The sequence below is a fragment of the Diprion similis genome, chromosome 8 (assembly GCF_021155765.1).
Source record: "Diprion similis isolate iyDipSimi1 chromosome 8, iyDipSimi1.1, whole genome shotgun sequence".
Classification (NCBI taxonomy): domain Eukaryota; kingdom Metazoa; phylum Arthropoda; class Insecta; order Hymenoptera; family Diprionidae; genus Diprion; species Diprion similis.
The window spans coordinates 18,494,302-18,513,269 of NC_060112.1; the positions used below are offsets into that span (position 1 = coordinate 18,494,302).

At 42.1% G+C, this 18,968-nt stretch overlaps 1 protein-coding gene across 1 annotated transcript in view; it reads left to right on the forward strand.

Annotated features, from left to right (window-relative positions):
* The first annotated feature begins 452 nt into the window (after positions 1-452).
* The window catches only part of LOC124409112 (synapsin), a 96,691-nt gene continuing 78,175 nt past the window's right edge, over positions 453-18,968 (forward strand). The window contains exons 1-7 of the mRNA XM_046886533.1: positions 453-471; positions 706-821; positions 913-1,055; positions 4,041-4,392; positions 14,878-15,131; positions 16,483-16,618; positions 16,890-16,994. Coding sequence (XP_046742489.1) covers positions 453-471; positions 706-821; positions 913-1,055; positions 4,041-4,392; positions 14,878-15,131; positions 16,483-16,618; positions 16,890-16,994 — 1,125 coding nt within the window. The remainder of the gene's footprint in view (positions 472-705; positions 822-912; positions 1,056-4,040; positions 4,393-14,877; positions 15,132-16,482; positions 16,619-16,889; positions 16,995-18,968) is intronic.

The window sequence follows — 18,968 nt, forward strand, 5'->3', positions numbered from 1 at the left end:
TTCGGATAATCTTGGCAGGATTCAATTTCGAATTTGAATTTGCGAAAGAACCAGAGATTTAGGACTTTATTCTGCGTAGGTGCCTTTCTGAATGGAATTCAGGGCTTTGATACACAGGAGAAGGAAATGCAAAGCTAGGATTTTGACTCTCCCACTTTGCGGTGTTTCATCCAATTTAAATTTAAATTCATGTCATTGTCTTTTCAACGTCGAAAAAATTTCCACCGGAATAAAGTTCCTGATTTAAGGCCTCTATTCGTTCTGGCCTCGCGGCTATATTACGCTTCGTAATTCACGTGGTTTCCGCCGTCGGCTCGCGTGCTGTTATGCTCTAAGGTTCACCTTATACGAGTTTGCAGCTAGGTTTTTCCGAACTGAAACTTTTTTAATAAATTGCAGAGTCCCCGGTGCCCGGATCTTCCATTTTACGATATTCGCTAGTTCAGGCAATTATGAACGATCATTGCAGTTGTACGTATACGTATACAATCTTCATACACTGTTTCAACCACTCTTCTCACATTATCTGTTTCAGATTTAAACTTGGATTGTTTATTTTCTCCTTCCTTACCTCTCTTAGTTCACCCTTTAATTTTCAATTACTTTACTTTCAAGCCTTATTCCTTGACTTGACGTTTGACGACCACGACGACGACGACGACGACGAAAACTGACACGACGAAAACGACGCGACAACGTACAAAGTAAAAGACGATCCCGAAGACATCAAAGCGACGGGAATCATTCTAAAGCATCGCAAGGGCAGCTCCGAACCGGAAGTTGTCCTACCAGCAATCAAGCAATCAATCAGCGCACACAAAGTACGAAGTGTAAAACCGCGGGAAGATCACACAGCCGAAAAGAACAGCAACGCAGAAGCAACAACTTCCAAGACTTCTCAGATTTTTCTGAATCGGTGAAGAAAGAAGAACCGGCAAAATTACCGGTCGCGGCGGGTGCGCCAAATATTGCGGCAACGCACCTACATCCGGCAACATTTCGTTCTCCAGCTTCCGCCAATCTTTCACCTCCAATGTCAATTACTTGAAACGAAGGTGAGACTCTGTTCATTACTCAACTTTCTCCAGCATGTCTAACACTCATGATACACTTTCCTATCGCTCTCGTCTACCTGTACGCAAATTTTTTTAGTGCACGGATGAAGGGTTAATTTCCTTTTGTTTCCCAATGCGAATGCCCCCACCCCATTCCAACAAATTTAATCTCAGCTTCACTCCATAATTTCTACATTCTGTAGGTACCTATAATAATATCGAGTGCGCGAGGACTGCTCGTATACAACACGGATGGGCTCATTTCGGTACCACGAGCTACTTGTTACTTGTTACTTGTATCAAAATTCAATTGGCTTGGAATTAACTTCGCATCACCTATCGCGTATAATACCTCGCGAATTCGTGCGGTACAATACACGTATTTCATCGCTTCGTGGGAAGAAAAAAAAGAAGTAAATATAATTATACGAAACGACAAACAATGGGCGAAGCGTCCAATGAAGCTTGCCAGAATTTGAATAGCCAAGATTTGTTATGGGTGATATAATCACCGGTACGCGTTCTACTACCTTAAATGGAGATCGTGGCGTGGCATTGCGTCGTTAATCAAGATAGACAATCTCGATTATTCTGACGAAACAAAATATCGAATATGGTTGTGCCTCTGGCTCGAGGAAGCCCATTTTCAGACACTGGTAGACTTTTCTGTGACGGGAAAGATTACGCACGTAGAGTCAGGAAAATTATGGAAAATGTTGCGTAACTAATTATCGTCATCAACGACACCAGTCAGGCAACTCAAGTTACATTTGAAGTCTGTCTAAATGCCATTCCTAAAAAAAGTCAAACTTTGATCTGTTAGTCTGCAGACAAAGTACCTATATTGTACACTGATCTCGTATGTATCCTCGGTTGCATATCTACTGGCGTTGAGCGATGCGTTTGACAGAAAATACCAAGTATAGATATAATAAATTGCAACTTGACGCGGATTTTCTTACGATCTTCAATAATGTTTGTAATATTCGAAACATCGTCTTTAAAAATTTGAAAATTTTCTCAATCTACCCTGTGTACCAATGCAGACGTTAGAATTCGACGAAGCATGTATTTGCGGTTGAAATTACAGCACGTTGTACCCAGTGGGAATGGTAGAGACGTCCGGATAGGCACTTTGCCAAATATTTCTTTGAGAGTTGAAAAGTCGAGGGGGATACAAAAAAGCGAGCAGCTCTCGCGATTCCCGCAGGTGAAACTCGTTCCGTACAACACTGTAGGTATGTACCTACAACTCGAAGGTACATTCTACCTGACATGAACCTCTCCGCGGGAATACATTCGTCTTATTCTCACTCTCCCGTTTGTTCCCTCGGGCGGTTTTCTTCCCTCCCTTTTCCAGGGATGATAAAAGTAGCAGCATCGTTTGTTCTGTCGAGTTAACGAGTCACGAGTTGTCTGTGTACGAGGGAAATACGGTAGGTATGTACATACATATTCGCTCTTATTATTGTGTTTTTTTTTCAGTCCGCGTCTCGTCTCCGATTGATTGAAATTCAAAACGTCGAAACTTTCACGACCTTTTTCCGCGTATTCCGTTACAACCGGTAATGAACTTTCAGCTCGAGTTCTACGCTTGAACTTTTTTAAAACGAAACAATAGAGGCTTAATTTTCATCGCAATTATAACTTCTGGATATATGGGTGTAGTTTACGCGCCGTGCTAGCTTTTCTGTTCTCCAATCAAAACCTCCTGGCCTAACAACTAGTTTTCATATCTTCCCATCTACTTCTTACACACACATATACCTTGCAGATTTGCTAATTCACACGACGACGCTTCGCCAACAAGGCTATTTTCATATTTCGTTCTCAATTCACTCACGGAACTTTGACTGATCCTGTACATTTAATGTGGCAAACATTTTTTTATACGTAAATTGGACAATAAATTTTTAAGGATATAATGAACAGGATGGTTATAAGTTCAGTGGAAATCTACACTTGCATGATGTTTGAGAGTATGATTTTATTATACGACAGTTTTTACTACCTATTTCTGGCAAAAACCATACACTCGAGTTAACGTGTGAAAATTATTTTAACATTCACAAATCGTGTGACAGAATTCTTTGAAAAATCAGTTATATTGCTTGCGTTAGATCGTAGCTAACGTTACGTTAAAATTATTTGCACTGGGTAATACAAGCGAAACGTGAACGAAAATCGATTCGATATACATACACTTAACGAATTCTGATTTTTCCACTCGGCGGACGCGGATTTGAGTGCTATGTACATATGGAACGACGGAATTTTTCCAAGCTTCGTTGCCACCTTTCCGCACGAAAAATCTTCCGCACAGAGCCAATTAAACAAATTGAGAATCCATTATTTTTGTCGCACCATTGGGGGTATGGTAATTTTATTAAATCGGATGGACAGAAATGTAAAAAAAATATAAAGCGTGAGAGTGAAAAAAAGGGACCGTATTGCAAATTAATTCCTATCGAAGGCATCCGCACCTCTTTGCCGATATTAAAATTCATTTATATTTCATGAGCCACGAGCGTTTCTACCATCGCATTTGTCGTGGCACGAAAAATCTCATCATCATTATTAATATTAATATCACTAACGATCATTATTCTTTTTGCATCAATAAATCTTTTCATCACTGTCGATACGCTGTTTTCAAATTACACATCATATTATACAAGACGTGATATACGTGACGAGATCGTCGTTGAACAATATTAACGTGATTTCCGTTCACGGTTATGGAGCCCAAGTTTTCACTCATCTCACAAAGTAACGCGATTCGTTTATATTCCCAGGGCGTCGTTGCTTCGTATTTCAAAATTTGAGCTAATATAAACTACGGTCACGGTCATTTTATTCCTGAATAAAATTATACGAATACATATATAGACATACTGCACACATATAATCATTCAACAATCAGAGTAAGCCTCTTTATCCCCACACCTGCAGTGCTTCGCAACATAATAATAACGAGAAGAAAAGGAAAAATCAAATTTCCCGCAGATTCTCGTCGGGAGATCTCAGCTCGGAGCTAGATGACGACGACACCAGCTCCGGGCTGACCTCCGTCAGCCAGCAGGACTCCGTGCAGTCTTATCAGGGCACCGCCTCATCCGAGAGGCCCCTGCAGTCCCAACCGACACCCGCGCCACCCCCCAGCCAGCCCCCGATCCCCGGAGCCCCACCCTCTGGGGCACAGCAGCCGGCAGGAGGCGACTTGAGTCTCAATCTGCGTCCAGGATCACGGACCACCAGCGCCCCCTCATCCCCCGCTAAAACCAGGGAGAGTCTTTTGCAGAGGGTTCAGAGCCTGACTGGAGCTGCTCGGGATCAGGTGAGCCCTTCACCCTTATATTTTTAATCTTACCGATGATCTGTACGAGGGTCATTCGCTCAAGGAAATCGCGATTGCATTGACCAGTTGGAATTCGAATTGAAAATCGATGGAATTACTTTAATTTAGATCAATTGAGATGACCGAAACTATCGGAAATCACTGAGAATCACGTGATAGTACTGAAGAAATTGGTGCGTTGGAAATCATGTGGGAATCGTTGTAAGTTTTGCTGTTATTGACACCAAATTATTACAATTCGCATTAACGTTTCTGTTTACGCCTATCTCAACGCGTGCTCTTGTTTATTTCCAGTTCAACAAGTAGTTTTCGTTGATATATATATTTGTAATTACTTCCCAGTATTCTAGGGGATTTTCAATAATTTTTAGTGATTTGTTGTAATTGACTGCCAATCTATCCAATTTTGAAATCATTGAGAATCATGGAAATAAACGAAAGCAGTGATAATGAATTGAAATCATTTATTAGATCTCTAATCAAATGATCCCTCGACTCTGAAGCACGAAATCGAACTGCTCTTGAGTTACATTTTTTTTGCCCGAAGATAATTCGAAAGTGGAATAACTGATTTAGACGAAATTTGATCCATCGGCTCGGGTATTTGTTCCACTATTGACTGACAAGATTTTGCGCAAAACCGAGAAAAAGGTTTTTTATTTTTTCTTAGGAAAATAAAAATCATTACGCAGTGAAAAATTCTTTCACCTTAGCAAAGTATGGATACAACAGGAAAATCTACAACCACTGGTTCCTTCAGGCTAATCGAATATTCCCACATGCTTAGCTTGGATTCAAGTTTTCGGGGGTGCAGATGAAACTTGAGCGGTAAATCGGGTCCCAGCTCGCTTGTTTTCTCTGCTTTATATATTTATAGAGATCCTTGAAGCTTTGTCGACGCCCGAGGCGCGGGAGATCTCGTTAGATCTCGTTAGATCGGTAACTCGACGACGATCTTGCGAGAAACACGACTGTAGGGGTAGACGAAGCGCTCTTCTTGCCTGTATGGCGATGCGATATCGAAGGATCGTTAATAACGAAACGGCATAAGGCGAGCCGATGTTTTGTCTCGTTATATTTAATGGGTCGAGTATAAAAGTTGACGACCCAAGTAGACAATAGGCACACGCGTGTAATGGCGACATCGCCAATCTTGAAGACACGCCGCGAATACAATGGATGAGTAACGCGATTCTGACCCTCGGAATTGGGACTCGAGCATCAAGTGAGACGCGAGCTTTTATGTTGAGGCGTGAAAGAACTTTATCTTCGCCGACTCGACTACCTTCCTTACCACGCGATTCCTAAATCTTTTCACGATTTTATCTTTAGAGTGGAGCTAATTTCCCCCTGCGGACCATCCAACCGCTACACGAACCTCAATGGGTATATAGATAACGCCAGATTGAATAAGCTCGTCACTTTTCATGGAGCGAATCGTCGTCGCGGCGAGAAACTTACCGCGAAAATTATACGAGTCACCTTCGATGAGCAGAATATTGTGAAAACGTTACACTGATCTCAAGTTATGATCCAATTGGTTTGTGAAGAAAATAGCAATACAATTCAGTTGTAAGAAGTTCTGATCGATCTGCTTCTGGAATAAAATTATCTGGTAAACCTTTTTACATCCAAACTTCTCTAATAAAAAAAGAATAAATGTCGCTGAACTGTGAGAACTGAAATTACAAAGGCAATCTGCTTTCAGTGATACACTCAAGAATTGCCTTACATTTGTTTCTGTAGAATTATCATAAACTAAGAATGATTGATTCGTAATTGACTAATGTTTCTTCTTTAATCGGAAAATGTGAGTTCACCAGAAAGAAAGTATAATACAACACCACTGGAGTAAGGAATCAAATTATAATATAAGTATATATAGATTATGACAGATTGACAGATTTTCAGTAAAATATTCCAAGGTGTCAATATCAATTCGAGCCTCGTCGAGCCTTGAGAGAAAAAGGCAGCCTCCGTCAAAAATCGTATGCTTTCCGGTCGGATTTCATTTCAGGATGTATCGGAGAGCGGATATCTTGTTTGGAAATTTCTCGAACCCTTTGCATAAAAAATGTGGGTCATAAAAATCCTTCTCAGAGAAAAGCGCGAGGTAAAACGTGAGCGTAAATTTGAATCTGAGATAAAAGTGAGAAAATTCGATCTATTCTATCTTGCAGAGAGCCAAACGGTGAGAAGAGCTGGAGGTCTAAAACTTGACGGACTTTTACGACTCAATGTAACTACGGTATATACGACAGGTGACGAAAAGTAGAGACGAATGAAAACTTTCGAATGGAATCGTTGAGTAGGAATTCAGGTGGAAACGCTTGTTCGATTCAGCACGAATGAAAAAGCGAGAGAAGATTCTCGCAGAGTATCTCGGTTGTCGCGATTTCTTTCTCACCCTCGCTTCTCAGCATTAATCAAATACTCTTGTTCGGGAATAAATTCGCATCGTTCACTTCACAAGAGCAGGAAAGGTTGCTGTCTACCTCACCCAGCGAGCTGTATCTTCTACAATAAATTGCCAGTTTCTTTGACCAGGTAGCTCGAATCTGCGTTCTTTTATTCTCTCAAATGTCCACGAGTACTGCATGTAGATTGTAGATAAACAGCGAATCGCGAGAATGAGTCGTGGTATTAAGTCGATTAAATCAATGCGAAACCTCGCACATTTCTTAACAGCATTCGACCGGGCGAATTAAGCTTGCAAGTATTTCAATTTCATTCGCAGACGCTTCGCTTTCAAGGTTTTACAATCGCGCAAAGCTGATTGAATAAATTATCAGGATAGTGGTGCCCCGTCTTTCCGCAGTTCCTTCAATTTCGCAACGAATTAAACATCACATTTCTAGGAGCCCCGAGTTGCCGTTTTAATTGATAATCGCATCGTTAAAGCTACGTGACACCTCTTTTTCCCATTGCGGAGAGTCCATTCTTGAGTCGGAAAGTAGTGAGAAAATTGAGATTCAATTTTCCCCCGCATCACTTGTCCATAATAAACGACTCTTTCCGGGTCGAAGGAAACTGAGCTCTAAAACACCGGAGAACTCGAAGGGCGTGCAGCAATTAATCGCCTAAAATCTCAGGCAGTGTGATTAGGGATGGAAAATTAGAAGGCCGAGTACCGTGTTTAAAAACTTGTGATAACTCCAATTCTATGGAAATTCATTTGCATTGACGATCGTCGCTGCGGTCATTTTGTCGATCAATTTTTGGTCCAGGACTAGTTGAATTCTCTTCTCGTGTCTCAAGATGTCATCAGACGACGCGTGACGCGAAGTATCGGTATAGAGATTTTTTGCTAGACGACAATCGACCGCATAGCCTTCCTTTCCTTTCTTCTCGTTTATCGGAAATTTCAATACAACAGGGTTGAAGAGCGCGTAAGTTGTCGCCTCCCTTCGACTCGGCACGTCGCCAGTGATGAAATCAATTGCATATCGAGGGGCATCCGGGGCTGCTGCTGGTTTTCTTTCACGATGAAAATCGATATCCAAGCCTCCTTCAGATCCAGCTACGCCCTTACCCTTCGATATATTCATCCTCCCAGATTCATTGCGGTCGGTCGTTTTGTTTTCAATATGGCCGCGGCGTTGTAATAACAGAGAATCAGGAAGTTTGATCCTACAATTTCCTGGATTATTTTTAGTGCTTCTGAACGACCGATTGGTCAGAAAATGCGGTTACAAATTAATTCCAAGACTCAAAGTGTTCGGATCCTAAAAATTACCGAAAAAACTAGCAAATCTAACGGTTTTAAGTTTTGCCAATATGTTTATCGATTTTGAAAAATTTGAGAATTAAATTTGATAACCAATGATTCAGTTGCGCTGACGTTACTGGATACACGCGCGACCTGGTCGTGAAATTCATTCGAAAATATCATTCTGACGGTTTCTCGAAACAATTCTGAATTATAGTGATAATATGCGGTTAAAATTGAGAACATTGTTTCTACGGATCAAATTACCACAATGGACGATTGCAGCGGATAATCCAGACTAAATGCAGGAGTCTATGCACTCGTGGTGCATAGAGACTCCGAGCTTCCCGGAATTTCACGTATATTTCATCGTGCACGTCTATACATCCTCCCTATTATTGCACTATGCATTCGACCGCCTGCATGCAGTAAACTCTAGAGATATTTCAAAACGTTTGCGAGTTCCATTGAATAGCCGGCGAGAGAACGAGATATATAAACTAGAGATAGACGCGTATTTTCATCCCTATCTTCCAAAAGCAGTGGTTGTTTTATTTCACCCTCGTGTTACAACACGTACGCCGCTCTATTTAATGCTGCATGTTATAGGTGCAGCCACAGGTTAATAGAGAGGTAGGCACTTATACGTAAACAGCGTTATATTCTGCAGATAACGACGTGCCTGCACGCTAGTAAGCACGTGGCTCGATAAAAGGCGACAAATCTTCTGATACGATAGCGGCAGGGCCAGATCTAAAACTTGATCATTTTTTGGATACGTGCGTACTTATTCTTACCTCAAATCGTTGGGAAAATTTTGTTGATCAGTTCATCACAAACATATGAGAAAAAGCATGTAAACTATTTTAACAATAACTTTTCATGATCACGAATAATTCGATTTCGTAATGTGCATTTCGCTGTGGAAAACTAGTGGCAATTTTTTGCATAATAAATGCGAAACTAACTTTTGATCCGTTATAATCACAGGCGCGGACCAAGTCAGTATCCCCTTTATTTGTTTATTGCAACGAGGCGATCGCATATAAGTTGCATCCCGGCGTTGGTGAGGAGGAAAAAGGGGGAAACCTGAGGGAAGAAAACCGCATTAACTAATTGGAGTTTCATGCAAATAAGCGTGCAAGCACGTCGCTGCAGAGCTCGGATGACCGAGATCGTGGAGGCAGCTTGCCAATTTGCATGCGTCCGTTACCGGTAGTAGAAAGTAATTTTTTTAGCCTCCATACCGGAAAATGTTTCAATTTGTTGGCAGAATTTTTGCAGCCACGCGAACGTTTCGCGCTTGCGAAAAGCACATATCCTGTGCTTTTCTCGTTACAGTTGTTGTCAGTCTAGACGGGCAGGTGAATTTTGCTCGAAGAAACTTGCGCTTCGTTATTATTCAGGAACGTGTTCTTCTCTCGTGAATTGACATATATACATGGGTTACGATGAAGACGTGAAACGATATGGAGGCCAAGATGAAGTTTACGGTACGTTAGGTAATGATGTGACGGTTTAATGAGGTGAAGATAAATTCTCGGATGTGTTGAAAATAAATTACACCAAGTTCTCGTTGAACTAGACTGAAAAAATTGAAAATTATTCTTCTTTTCATTAAAGAATGAATATTTCAGAAGGCATAAGTAGGTGCGACTCGTAGTATCCGTGAGTCGTAAAATTATACCGCGTAAAACCGAGAAATGGGTTTAAAGACAGTAAATTTAGAGTCGAGGCTTCGCTGACTTGACGGAAAGCTGATGTAAATTGAAACAAGGAATTTTATCCTCTTACGCGTGAAAGATCGGTCTGAATACGATTTTAAGTTTGTTCTGTGAAAATAAAGCTACAGGGAATTGAAGTTGTTGACAAAAATGATGAATACATAATGCATTCAAAGGCACGAGAAATGATTAATTCCGAGTTGCCGTTTCAAGTTTATTTTACGACCCGCGCAAGTGGTGCGAAAGTAATCACATTACGCTAAAGTTTCGTTCTTAACCTTCTGCGAAAACGAAAGATAAAGAATTTACAGTGAATAATTGTATAAAAAAAAGTACCTGTAAGAATTCCGCATGATTTGACTCTTCGATACAAGTCTTGCGGTTTTCCCCGTATTAATTTACTTCCTAGTTCAATATGTATGTGTATAATGCTTGCATATTGTAAAATATATGTATCTATGGTAATTCGGAATACTCCTTTTCTGCAACGTGACGGTTATCAGGAAAACGGGTAAAAATATTTGAAACCCCCGTGGAAATAGTTGGGAAAAACGGCGACTGTGTATCATATCGCGTGTTTACGTTTCTGTTCCTCGGCTGGCTTTCCATCCTGGCCGTAATCACTGACCTATATCAGACACTCAGCCATGCCACTGTTAAGCTCCGTATATGGGATACGGTTATACGGGCTGCAGATTATACATATACATGCACGGGGCGTTGGAATATGCAAAACACACCGAGCAAGCACCGCTGCGCTGTCGAGAGTCGCCTAGCGATATATTGAGCAAGTTGGTTTCATCAAATTTCGGATAATTAGTTAGGAAATTGGGCAACATGCTTGACTTGGCGCTAATTTGCTTACAATAATTCGATACAACCGTGTATAATCATTGCGTTGAAGGCAAATTGTCAAAGGTAAATGATTACGTGCTACTTGGAGTTGGATAACATAATACAATTTCAAAGCCAGTTCAATTATTAAACTCCTTGACAAAAGATCTCAGAGCTTCTCTCTCTGTTTCTCTCTCTCTCTCTGTCTATCTCTCTACCCTTCTGACTCGTTACACCATGAAGCTACGAAATTGAAAGTCAATGAGTCTGCTTGAGCTTCAAACTCATTCACTTTACGTGCCTCACTATATTCGTAAACGAAAACAATTCAGACGCAAGCTCAAATTACATCGACACATGTCCCAAAGGCAAACCATTATTAGACCTTCTCATTTCCAAGGTATATCATGATCGTTACTATCCATATTGTTATATATTTTCCATACTTTGCGGCAACGTACCACCATAGAATGGTAACGATTATGCCGTTCGGTATCACGTCAGGCAAGATACATACTGTATTCGTAAATTTGACCTGCAGTTTATCAAATAATTCTTAGAAATTCAGCCGCGGCGTTGAGCTTGACGAGCGTAATTTCGAACAGGGTAGATTGAGTAAGCTGCTGGTGACACGAAAGCTTAAATCAAAGGTGTAGATTCAGTAGTGAGACAGATTCTATTCGACGAAAGTAACCGCTAATTCAGAAACGTCACCTTCTTTTATGCCTCAAGAAACTGAGGGTGAATAAAAGAAAAAATTCGAAATTTCTTCTCGTCTGAATGGCGAGTGAAAAGGGACAGATGAATCAATCTGTCAAGCCCACGCAAGTCGCCCTCGCGTAAAGTACCCGGCGTATACCGTTGTGACGGAAACGGCTTCGAAGGTGCAGCGATTACGCGTCGACTTTAAGATCTCAACTCTCAACTCAACTCATCACAGCACCATATTTTGTACAGTTTTTTTTTTTTTTTTCTCCATCGGGCCCTTGTTATCGTAACTTGACTTTCAGCCGGCGTTATGGAAGAAAAAAGCTCCAGGCAGTTTAGCGGAAACTACCGTCCCGACTACGGATATCCCAAGTCTGTCAATTGAGAAGGTAATTGTAGTTGGGGCAATATGGCGTGCCCGGGATCTCCGACAGGGTCGGTATTGGAGTCCTTAACGCGAAACAACGCGGCGACCCTCGTCATCCCTTTCGGCTATTATCGGTTCAACACACTTTTATGTCCAGGCGGCATGGACTCTCACACTAAAAGCCACGTCGCAAAGCCGTGGTAACAGCCCTCGCACTATCGGCACCTTTCACCCCGCTACTGGTCTGCAGTATAAGTGAAATCAACGCGGGTTGAACAAGTTCGAAAGGGTGGCGAGGCTCGTCCCAAACTCCTCTTCAACTATCGTCCTGCACCCTCGGCGTGGAATTAGTTGGCTTAGCCAAGTCCGCCTTCCGTTCGTTCCTCGAATCAATTTAACTCCGACACTTGCACGAGCAGTTGCAGGTACCGAGATAAACGTCGGGATTAAATTGCTCGTATTTATTTAACCGCTGGATAGAAGCGCTTCGCTCTCGGCGCAGAGGTTCGAATTCTTCAACGAAACATGACTCGAGTATGCGCGTGTAGTTACACGGTTTGATTGAGAGGCTCGGAGAGGCTCGATGAGCCACCCACGACGCCTTCTGGCTTGATTTATTTTTCTAAATCTATATACCAGCTCGGCCTAAAACAACAGATCCCGTTCGCGTACTTCGCGTTTTTGTGAATCTCTTCCCCTCTCTTTACATCGTGTAACATAGCGAATAGCGAAGGTGTCGAATTTTCCTTGCTTAGAAATCACGTTGAGATTACAGGCACGGTTTATTTTTCAAAATTTTATTGCTTCCTTTGGTGCGCGCTCGATACAATCGCTTCTGGAGTTATTCGTGTACAGACTGAGAACAGGATCCAATCAACGATGTCCGAACTGGAGCCGAAGCGCGAATCTACGTAGCTGATAAATTCCGTCGGGTTTTATGGCGTCGTTAACAAATTTGAAATTGTACAAAATACACCGTTCATTCGTTACTCGGAAGTGTTTCGCGTTAAAAGCTCCCAGCGTGAACTCTGCGGTTTCTAGAATTTGTCGGGCTCACGCTGGGGCGTCGTGGACATACAATTAAACAATAAAAACTTGATTTAAAATTAAATTAAACAATCTGTTATACAGTTAAAGCATCCTTTGAAGAGGCTCCTTTTCGAGCAGCAGTCGCTCCGATATTTCATTTGGCCTGAGTTTGGTTATCGCTTTGGGCGGGGTACACGAACACAGGCACGTCGCAATTTACCGATTGTATAGAAAAACTGAATAACTGTTATCCGCGAAATAGGGGGGAATTGTACGTGAATTTTTCAGGGCAAACAGTAGACGCAAGAGTGTATTTCTTAACGCTTAATATGAACATCGACCTCTTGCCCCCTGACCCTTCTCGAGGCAAACGTGCCCAACAAACGAAGCTCAAAACGGTAATTGGAAGACAGTATAATCTCTCCATGGAAATAAAACATACTTACGTTTTACAGCATCAGAGATAAGAAGCATTGCACGGGGTCGTGGGAGGATCGTGGCTCCGGGCGAAAAGAGGAAGACGAAGGAAGGGGCGGAGGGGGGCTTCGCGGCTATATCGGGTAGCCAGTCATCCTACATCCGAGCGACACCCTCATAAAAAATTTAGGCACGCCCGTGGTGGTGGAGGCATGTTGCCCTCGGCCTCGCGAAAGACTAGGAACTTTTATCATTATTTTATGAGAGGCGTGTTCCGAGTCGGTTCTCGCGGAAGCCGCTTCAGGCTGGAGAACGAAAATGGGGCTTGAAAGAGTCTGGTTATTTGGGTCAGTACCGAGGTGGCGTGGAATTTTAGTTTAAGCTTAGCGTTGGCGTGCGTTACGGGCTGCGAAACGTGCGCCGGTGCTCCAGGTGAGGCTTCTTGCCAAACTTGGGGACGACGTCTTCGGCCGGGAATTTACAGCGGCTGTTATCGTTAGGTAGGAAATTTTTCGCTTCAATTAACCCTCCGTCCCTACTCTTATTTTTTGATATATTGTTTCCACTGAGGACACTCCAGTGCCCGGATGTTGTTTTACAGGAAATTTTACTCCGGAGAATTTTGAAAAAATCATTGAATACAGAAAAATATGGGTATTGAATATTCCAATAAATTTTGGATAGAAATTTTCTGTTGATTCTTTGGAGAAAATTCTTACAGCTAGCTACTGTGAGAGAGGAAATTTTTGTTTTGCACTAAAGTTTACACAGCGGGGAGGGAGGGTTAATCAACCCGAAAAGTAAAACACTGCCAGCCAGATATATGGTTGGAATTTTACACTTCTCGGAAAACGGATTCTTGATAATAGGTGCAACACTCGTATTGAGCATAATTTTCAACACCGCGTTGTTGACTTATACAGCTAATTACCAACGACGGATATTGTTCTCGAACAAAAGAGCCAATCGGATTCCGCTTCCATGCCCTTCCGCCGCGCGCTGGCTGTATCAATCTAAATGAAAATCTCATTCTCGAAGCGCTAATTACTACTGTGACAGAGAGACGAGATCCAACCCTTACACGTTCACATGACGTGAACTTTACTGTATTGATAGCTGTGTGTTGAAACTACCTTGCGAACAGCTCGGAACGTGGTCTGAAGACAATCCACTATTCCACCGTGCCGTGTCTCGTTAGTCTAACGATGCGGTTTACGGTTGCACCTGGTACAAGTTTCTTCTCTATTCTATTACCTTCGCTCGCGATCAGCAAAAGTACCTACCGAGAAAAGGAGAATGCATCTAGCAAAGTCAGACCTTAGGTTTTAAACGTGTAATGTCGAATTGTCTTAAAGAAAATTCACGTTTCGCACAAACTATTCCGGATTTCAATCGAAGACCTGAACAGTTCGTGAAAAAATTAGGCCAGCTGGTTCTCGACAGGCTTGAACTCGGTACTGAATTTGGCAAGTCTGAATAAATAAGTGGAATGCGAATTCTGGAATGAGTGACGAATTTCTAACGAATGTCTCAGAAATTATCTATAGTTGAATCTACAAGTATTTCTATTGGATTTTTGAGTATTTGGGTATTTTGAACAGCGTGTGGCACTAAGGATCAACGATGAACCCCGAGGTGAACCAAAAGTAAGGCGAAATTGTTCTCTTTTTGCGCAGGGTGCTTCGATCTTGGGGGCCGCAGTTTCCGGGGCAACGCGTGGTCCCTCCTACAACAAAGATCGCTGCTTCACTCTGCTAGTGGTGGACGACCAGAACACCGATTGGAGTAAATACTTCCGAGGACGTCGGCTCCATGGAGACTACGAGATCCGGGTCGAGCAAGCCGAGTTCCGGGAGCTTTCGCTCACCGCAAGCGAGGCAGGAACGATCGTCTCCATGGCGGTATTTCGAAATGGGACAAAAGTGATTCGGTGAGTAGGCAACTCATTCGTGCCGGAGAATTCATTGGGTGTTAAATTTTGTCGCGAAGGTGTCGTCGGCGATGGTTAATCGCTGCGTGAACCCGCGCCACTGCTGCTGGGTAATTCCTGGAAACTCCGAGTGCTAGCCGCCTCTTATAACTTCGAAATACCCCCGCTTGAGACGGGCTAATGAATGTGTACACAGCAGACACTTGGTGGTAAATTGCAGGTCAAACAGTTGAAATTGAATCTCAGCCTTGAGGGCCCTGCGCAATTTGAGGTTGTAGAAAACCTCAGGCACACAGATGCTCCTGCTGTAACCCCGAGCTTAAAGCCCCTGCCTAACGAACTTTGGCTCGTCGTTGTGTGTATCATCCCGCAGAACTTTGCCGAAAGAAACGGTTTCACTTTAAAGCCGCATAAACTTGGCGAAAGGGGATTCGGAGGGGGAAGCTTCTTGGTTTCGTAAACCGGTCGATCCGTCGTTCGAGTTACGAATGATAACAAATTCTCGTCTTTTCCCTTTGCCTAACTTTTCGGATAATCTGAAAAATGCTCTTTCGCCGTCAATCTTGAGTGGATGAATTTTCCCGAACGTAGTAAGCGCGATGTCCCGCATACTTGAATCCTTGCTCCGATCACAAGAGGGAAATATCTTTGGCTGTACGAGCATCGTACGGCGACCGGAAGTTGTGACTCGATGGTGAAACGGAGAGAGGTTGGGAGATGGGTGCCCCGGAACCGTGACAAAACGAGGGTATAAATAATTCAGAGTTCACGAAGGTGGCGGCAGGGTGGAGTGCAGGAAGTCCTTAATGCATACGGCAGTCAGACCCACGCGTGCGCCCCGAGTAATTAAGTCTCGTGTTCCATAAAAGGTGCCAAGGTTTACAGCTTTTATATTATGACACATGCACATAGCACAGTCCTTGACGATGCCGCAGAATGAAGGCGCGATGATGGCTCGGAGTGCTCGTATCGTCCTGCAGCTCGACGCTCGTAAACGAATGTAATTTTTCACTCTCTCGCGATCCCCCGGTGGACGATCATTCGACGCTGCGCGAATTCCTTTCATCACTTTAATGCAGAGGGATATTCGAGACCTGCAAGAATCGTTCGTGCGAAAATTTCTCGCCGATCGAAGCATGAAGGATTTATTCTGCGAAATGGAAATCGTCCACCTACTGTATTATTTTTACAAACTTTATAATATTTGAATTATGACGAGGAGTTTTTTCACGCGGAATTGTAAGTCTTAGGGATATTGTATAAGGAGTGCAATAAATATCCGAGGAACAACGTATCCGAGCCAACAACGTGCGCGCTATTTAATCAAGAAGTTTAATTTCCGTTGCTGTAGATCCTTCAAACCGGACTTTGTGCTGGTTCGTCAAAATCTCCGAGACGCTGGCGAAGACTACAAAAACTTGTTACTGGGATTAATGTACGGAGGTGTGCCGAGCGTCAACAACTTGACGGCCATCTACAACTTCCAGGTGAGTAGTATCCACTCGTTAATCTAAGTGTCGTAGATGAAAATGTCGCATCGCAATCATGTGCGGTTCATCATCGTATACCTTGATTTTGAGTCTTCAATTTTTCGACGATCCAAGCACCGATCGTTTGCCGAATTGCAACCATAATTTGGCAAAAAATCGATGCCATAAAATGGATTTGTTACACGTAATGCCCTCGAGGTATACGAGGGACGTTCATGCCGATGATGGAACGTTGTTACGAAGATGAAAATGAATTTGTGGTTTCCAGGACAAACCGTGGGTCTTCGCGCACCTGCTTGGGCTGCAGCGCCATTTGGGACGAGACAACTTCCCACTTATCGAGCAAACCTATTATCCCAACCACCGCGAAATGGTGAGTGTCCGTTTCAATTTTCCCCACCTACCTTATAGTCACCTATATCCCTAGACTCTCTAGCAGCTTGGGTCTGACCGTACGGCTCACGGATCGACCTTATAAACCCGCAAGACTACGTGCGTCGGGAATAAGCTTTTCGCCGGTTAAACTGCGGACTTCGAGGCGAGAGATGAACACATTGTTTTCAAATGTCCCTCTTTAAACTAATGAAATTCGTTGAGAAAGTTCAATGGCGAAGATGAAAATAATTACCGCGAAATTTCCATTTTCTAAAAGTAAATTCCACTCAACTTTTGCGAATACTGTTATTCGTAAGTTCTCAACTCTTGATCGTACGTAATCATGTTTAATTCTGCAGATTCTTTGGAAGTCTCTCGCTATCTCGTATTCCAGGTATCGTTCAACCGTCCCGCAGTGCTTCAAACTGTATAATTAAACATCGTTAATTGCTGGATGGAAAATAATTTCTTCTGCTTCGTGAGCAACGCAGGCTTCCGTAAATTCTCTTTCGAAGTTCACGTAAGCGTGATGTCCTTGTCACCCTACGGAAATTCTTGATCTTATAACACACAACGCGGCAGCGCGACGGCCATGAATTAAACTTCGAGCCTTTGAAAGATGGTCTAACTTTTGGCCGGCAAGATAGATAGGACCACAAAGTTTGACGTCGACGCGTACCGAATATCTACACGCACCGTTTTTATCTGAGATGAAATTTTTTTGTCATGATATTAATGTCATGTCTTTATTCTTTTTCTTTTGATTCTTATATTAACGATTTTCAACGAACATTTTTATATAACTCTTCTTAGTGAGCTGCCGAACAAAAATAAGTGAAAAAATTGAATATAAAATCTGTTGAGTGTATCAGATAAAATCCATCAAGTCTATTAAATGCCTCACAAAATTCAAGTTATACACAATTTACGAGTGCACGATACTTATTTATTGCTACGTAGAGAATTAACGAGCGGAGTCAGTACCGATCGTGTACTAAAATAAGTTATTGGGGAGTGAAGTATAAATTTTGGGATGTGTGGATACGGGATCGTTAAAAATTAAAAGCACGCATAATACGTTTTATGAAAATTTGACGATCATTTTTTATTACATTTTCTTGCCAATTTTTCAGTGTTCAATATTTTCACCGAGATTCGCACAGTTCTTTAGAATTCGAATGAGATTTATTCGGGCAAATAAAACACTTCACAAAACTTATTCGATAATTATGAATTTGCAATCAAACGTTTTAATTATCAGCCAATAATTTATTCGGATTGCAAAGTATCGGAGTCATTCTTTCAGCTTCGATTAACCCGCTCGGATTACGAGTACCCTAATCGCTAACGGTATATTAATTAAATCTAGGTGTTTATAAATATTTGTTTAATATATAGCTTCGATTACTCAACTTATACATATTTCAGTCCTCATCGGTCACTTAGTCATGTCAAATTCTCTGCATGCAATTCAGACTGATTGCGTTCGATACTGTTTTTTAAAATGTAAGTTGATTTGCTTATCGGGCGAAACGACTCAACATGTTGAGTAACTGCAAGTAATTCTCAATCTCTTTCATCAAAAAAGCGTTTGCAACTTGTATCGAACATATTCCGACGAGAACTGAAACAATCTACGTCTATGCCAGAAATAAAACGGGCTGGTTTGCAACTGAGAATCGGTGGACAATAAAAAATTTTTACCAATATTTATCGCTGTGAAATGCGTTCAATGTAACGCAGTTGCAGAGTAATTAATTTTCGATTGATCAGAATTGCCAAATGCTTACTGCCGATAAATTCCTGGAATTGCGGAACCAACCCTTTCCACTTCTGATATTCAATTCTACAGTTTGGTAGTATTATTTTTAGTCTTGTTACGTTGTATGCGTTTGAAATTATTCTTCAATCATTTTATCGCTATAAACTATTGGTATTAGTATTTTGTACTGAATTTGGTCCTACGCATTGG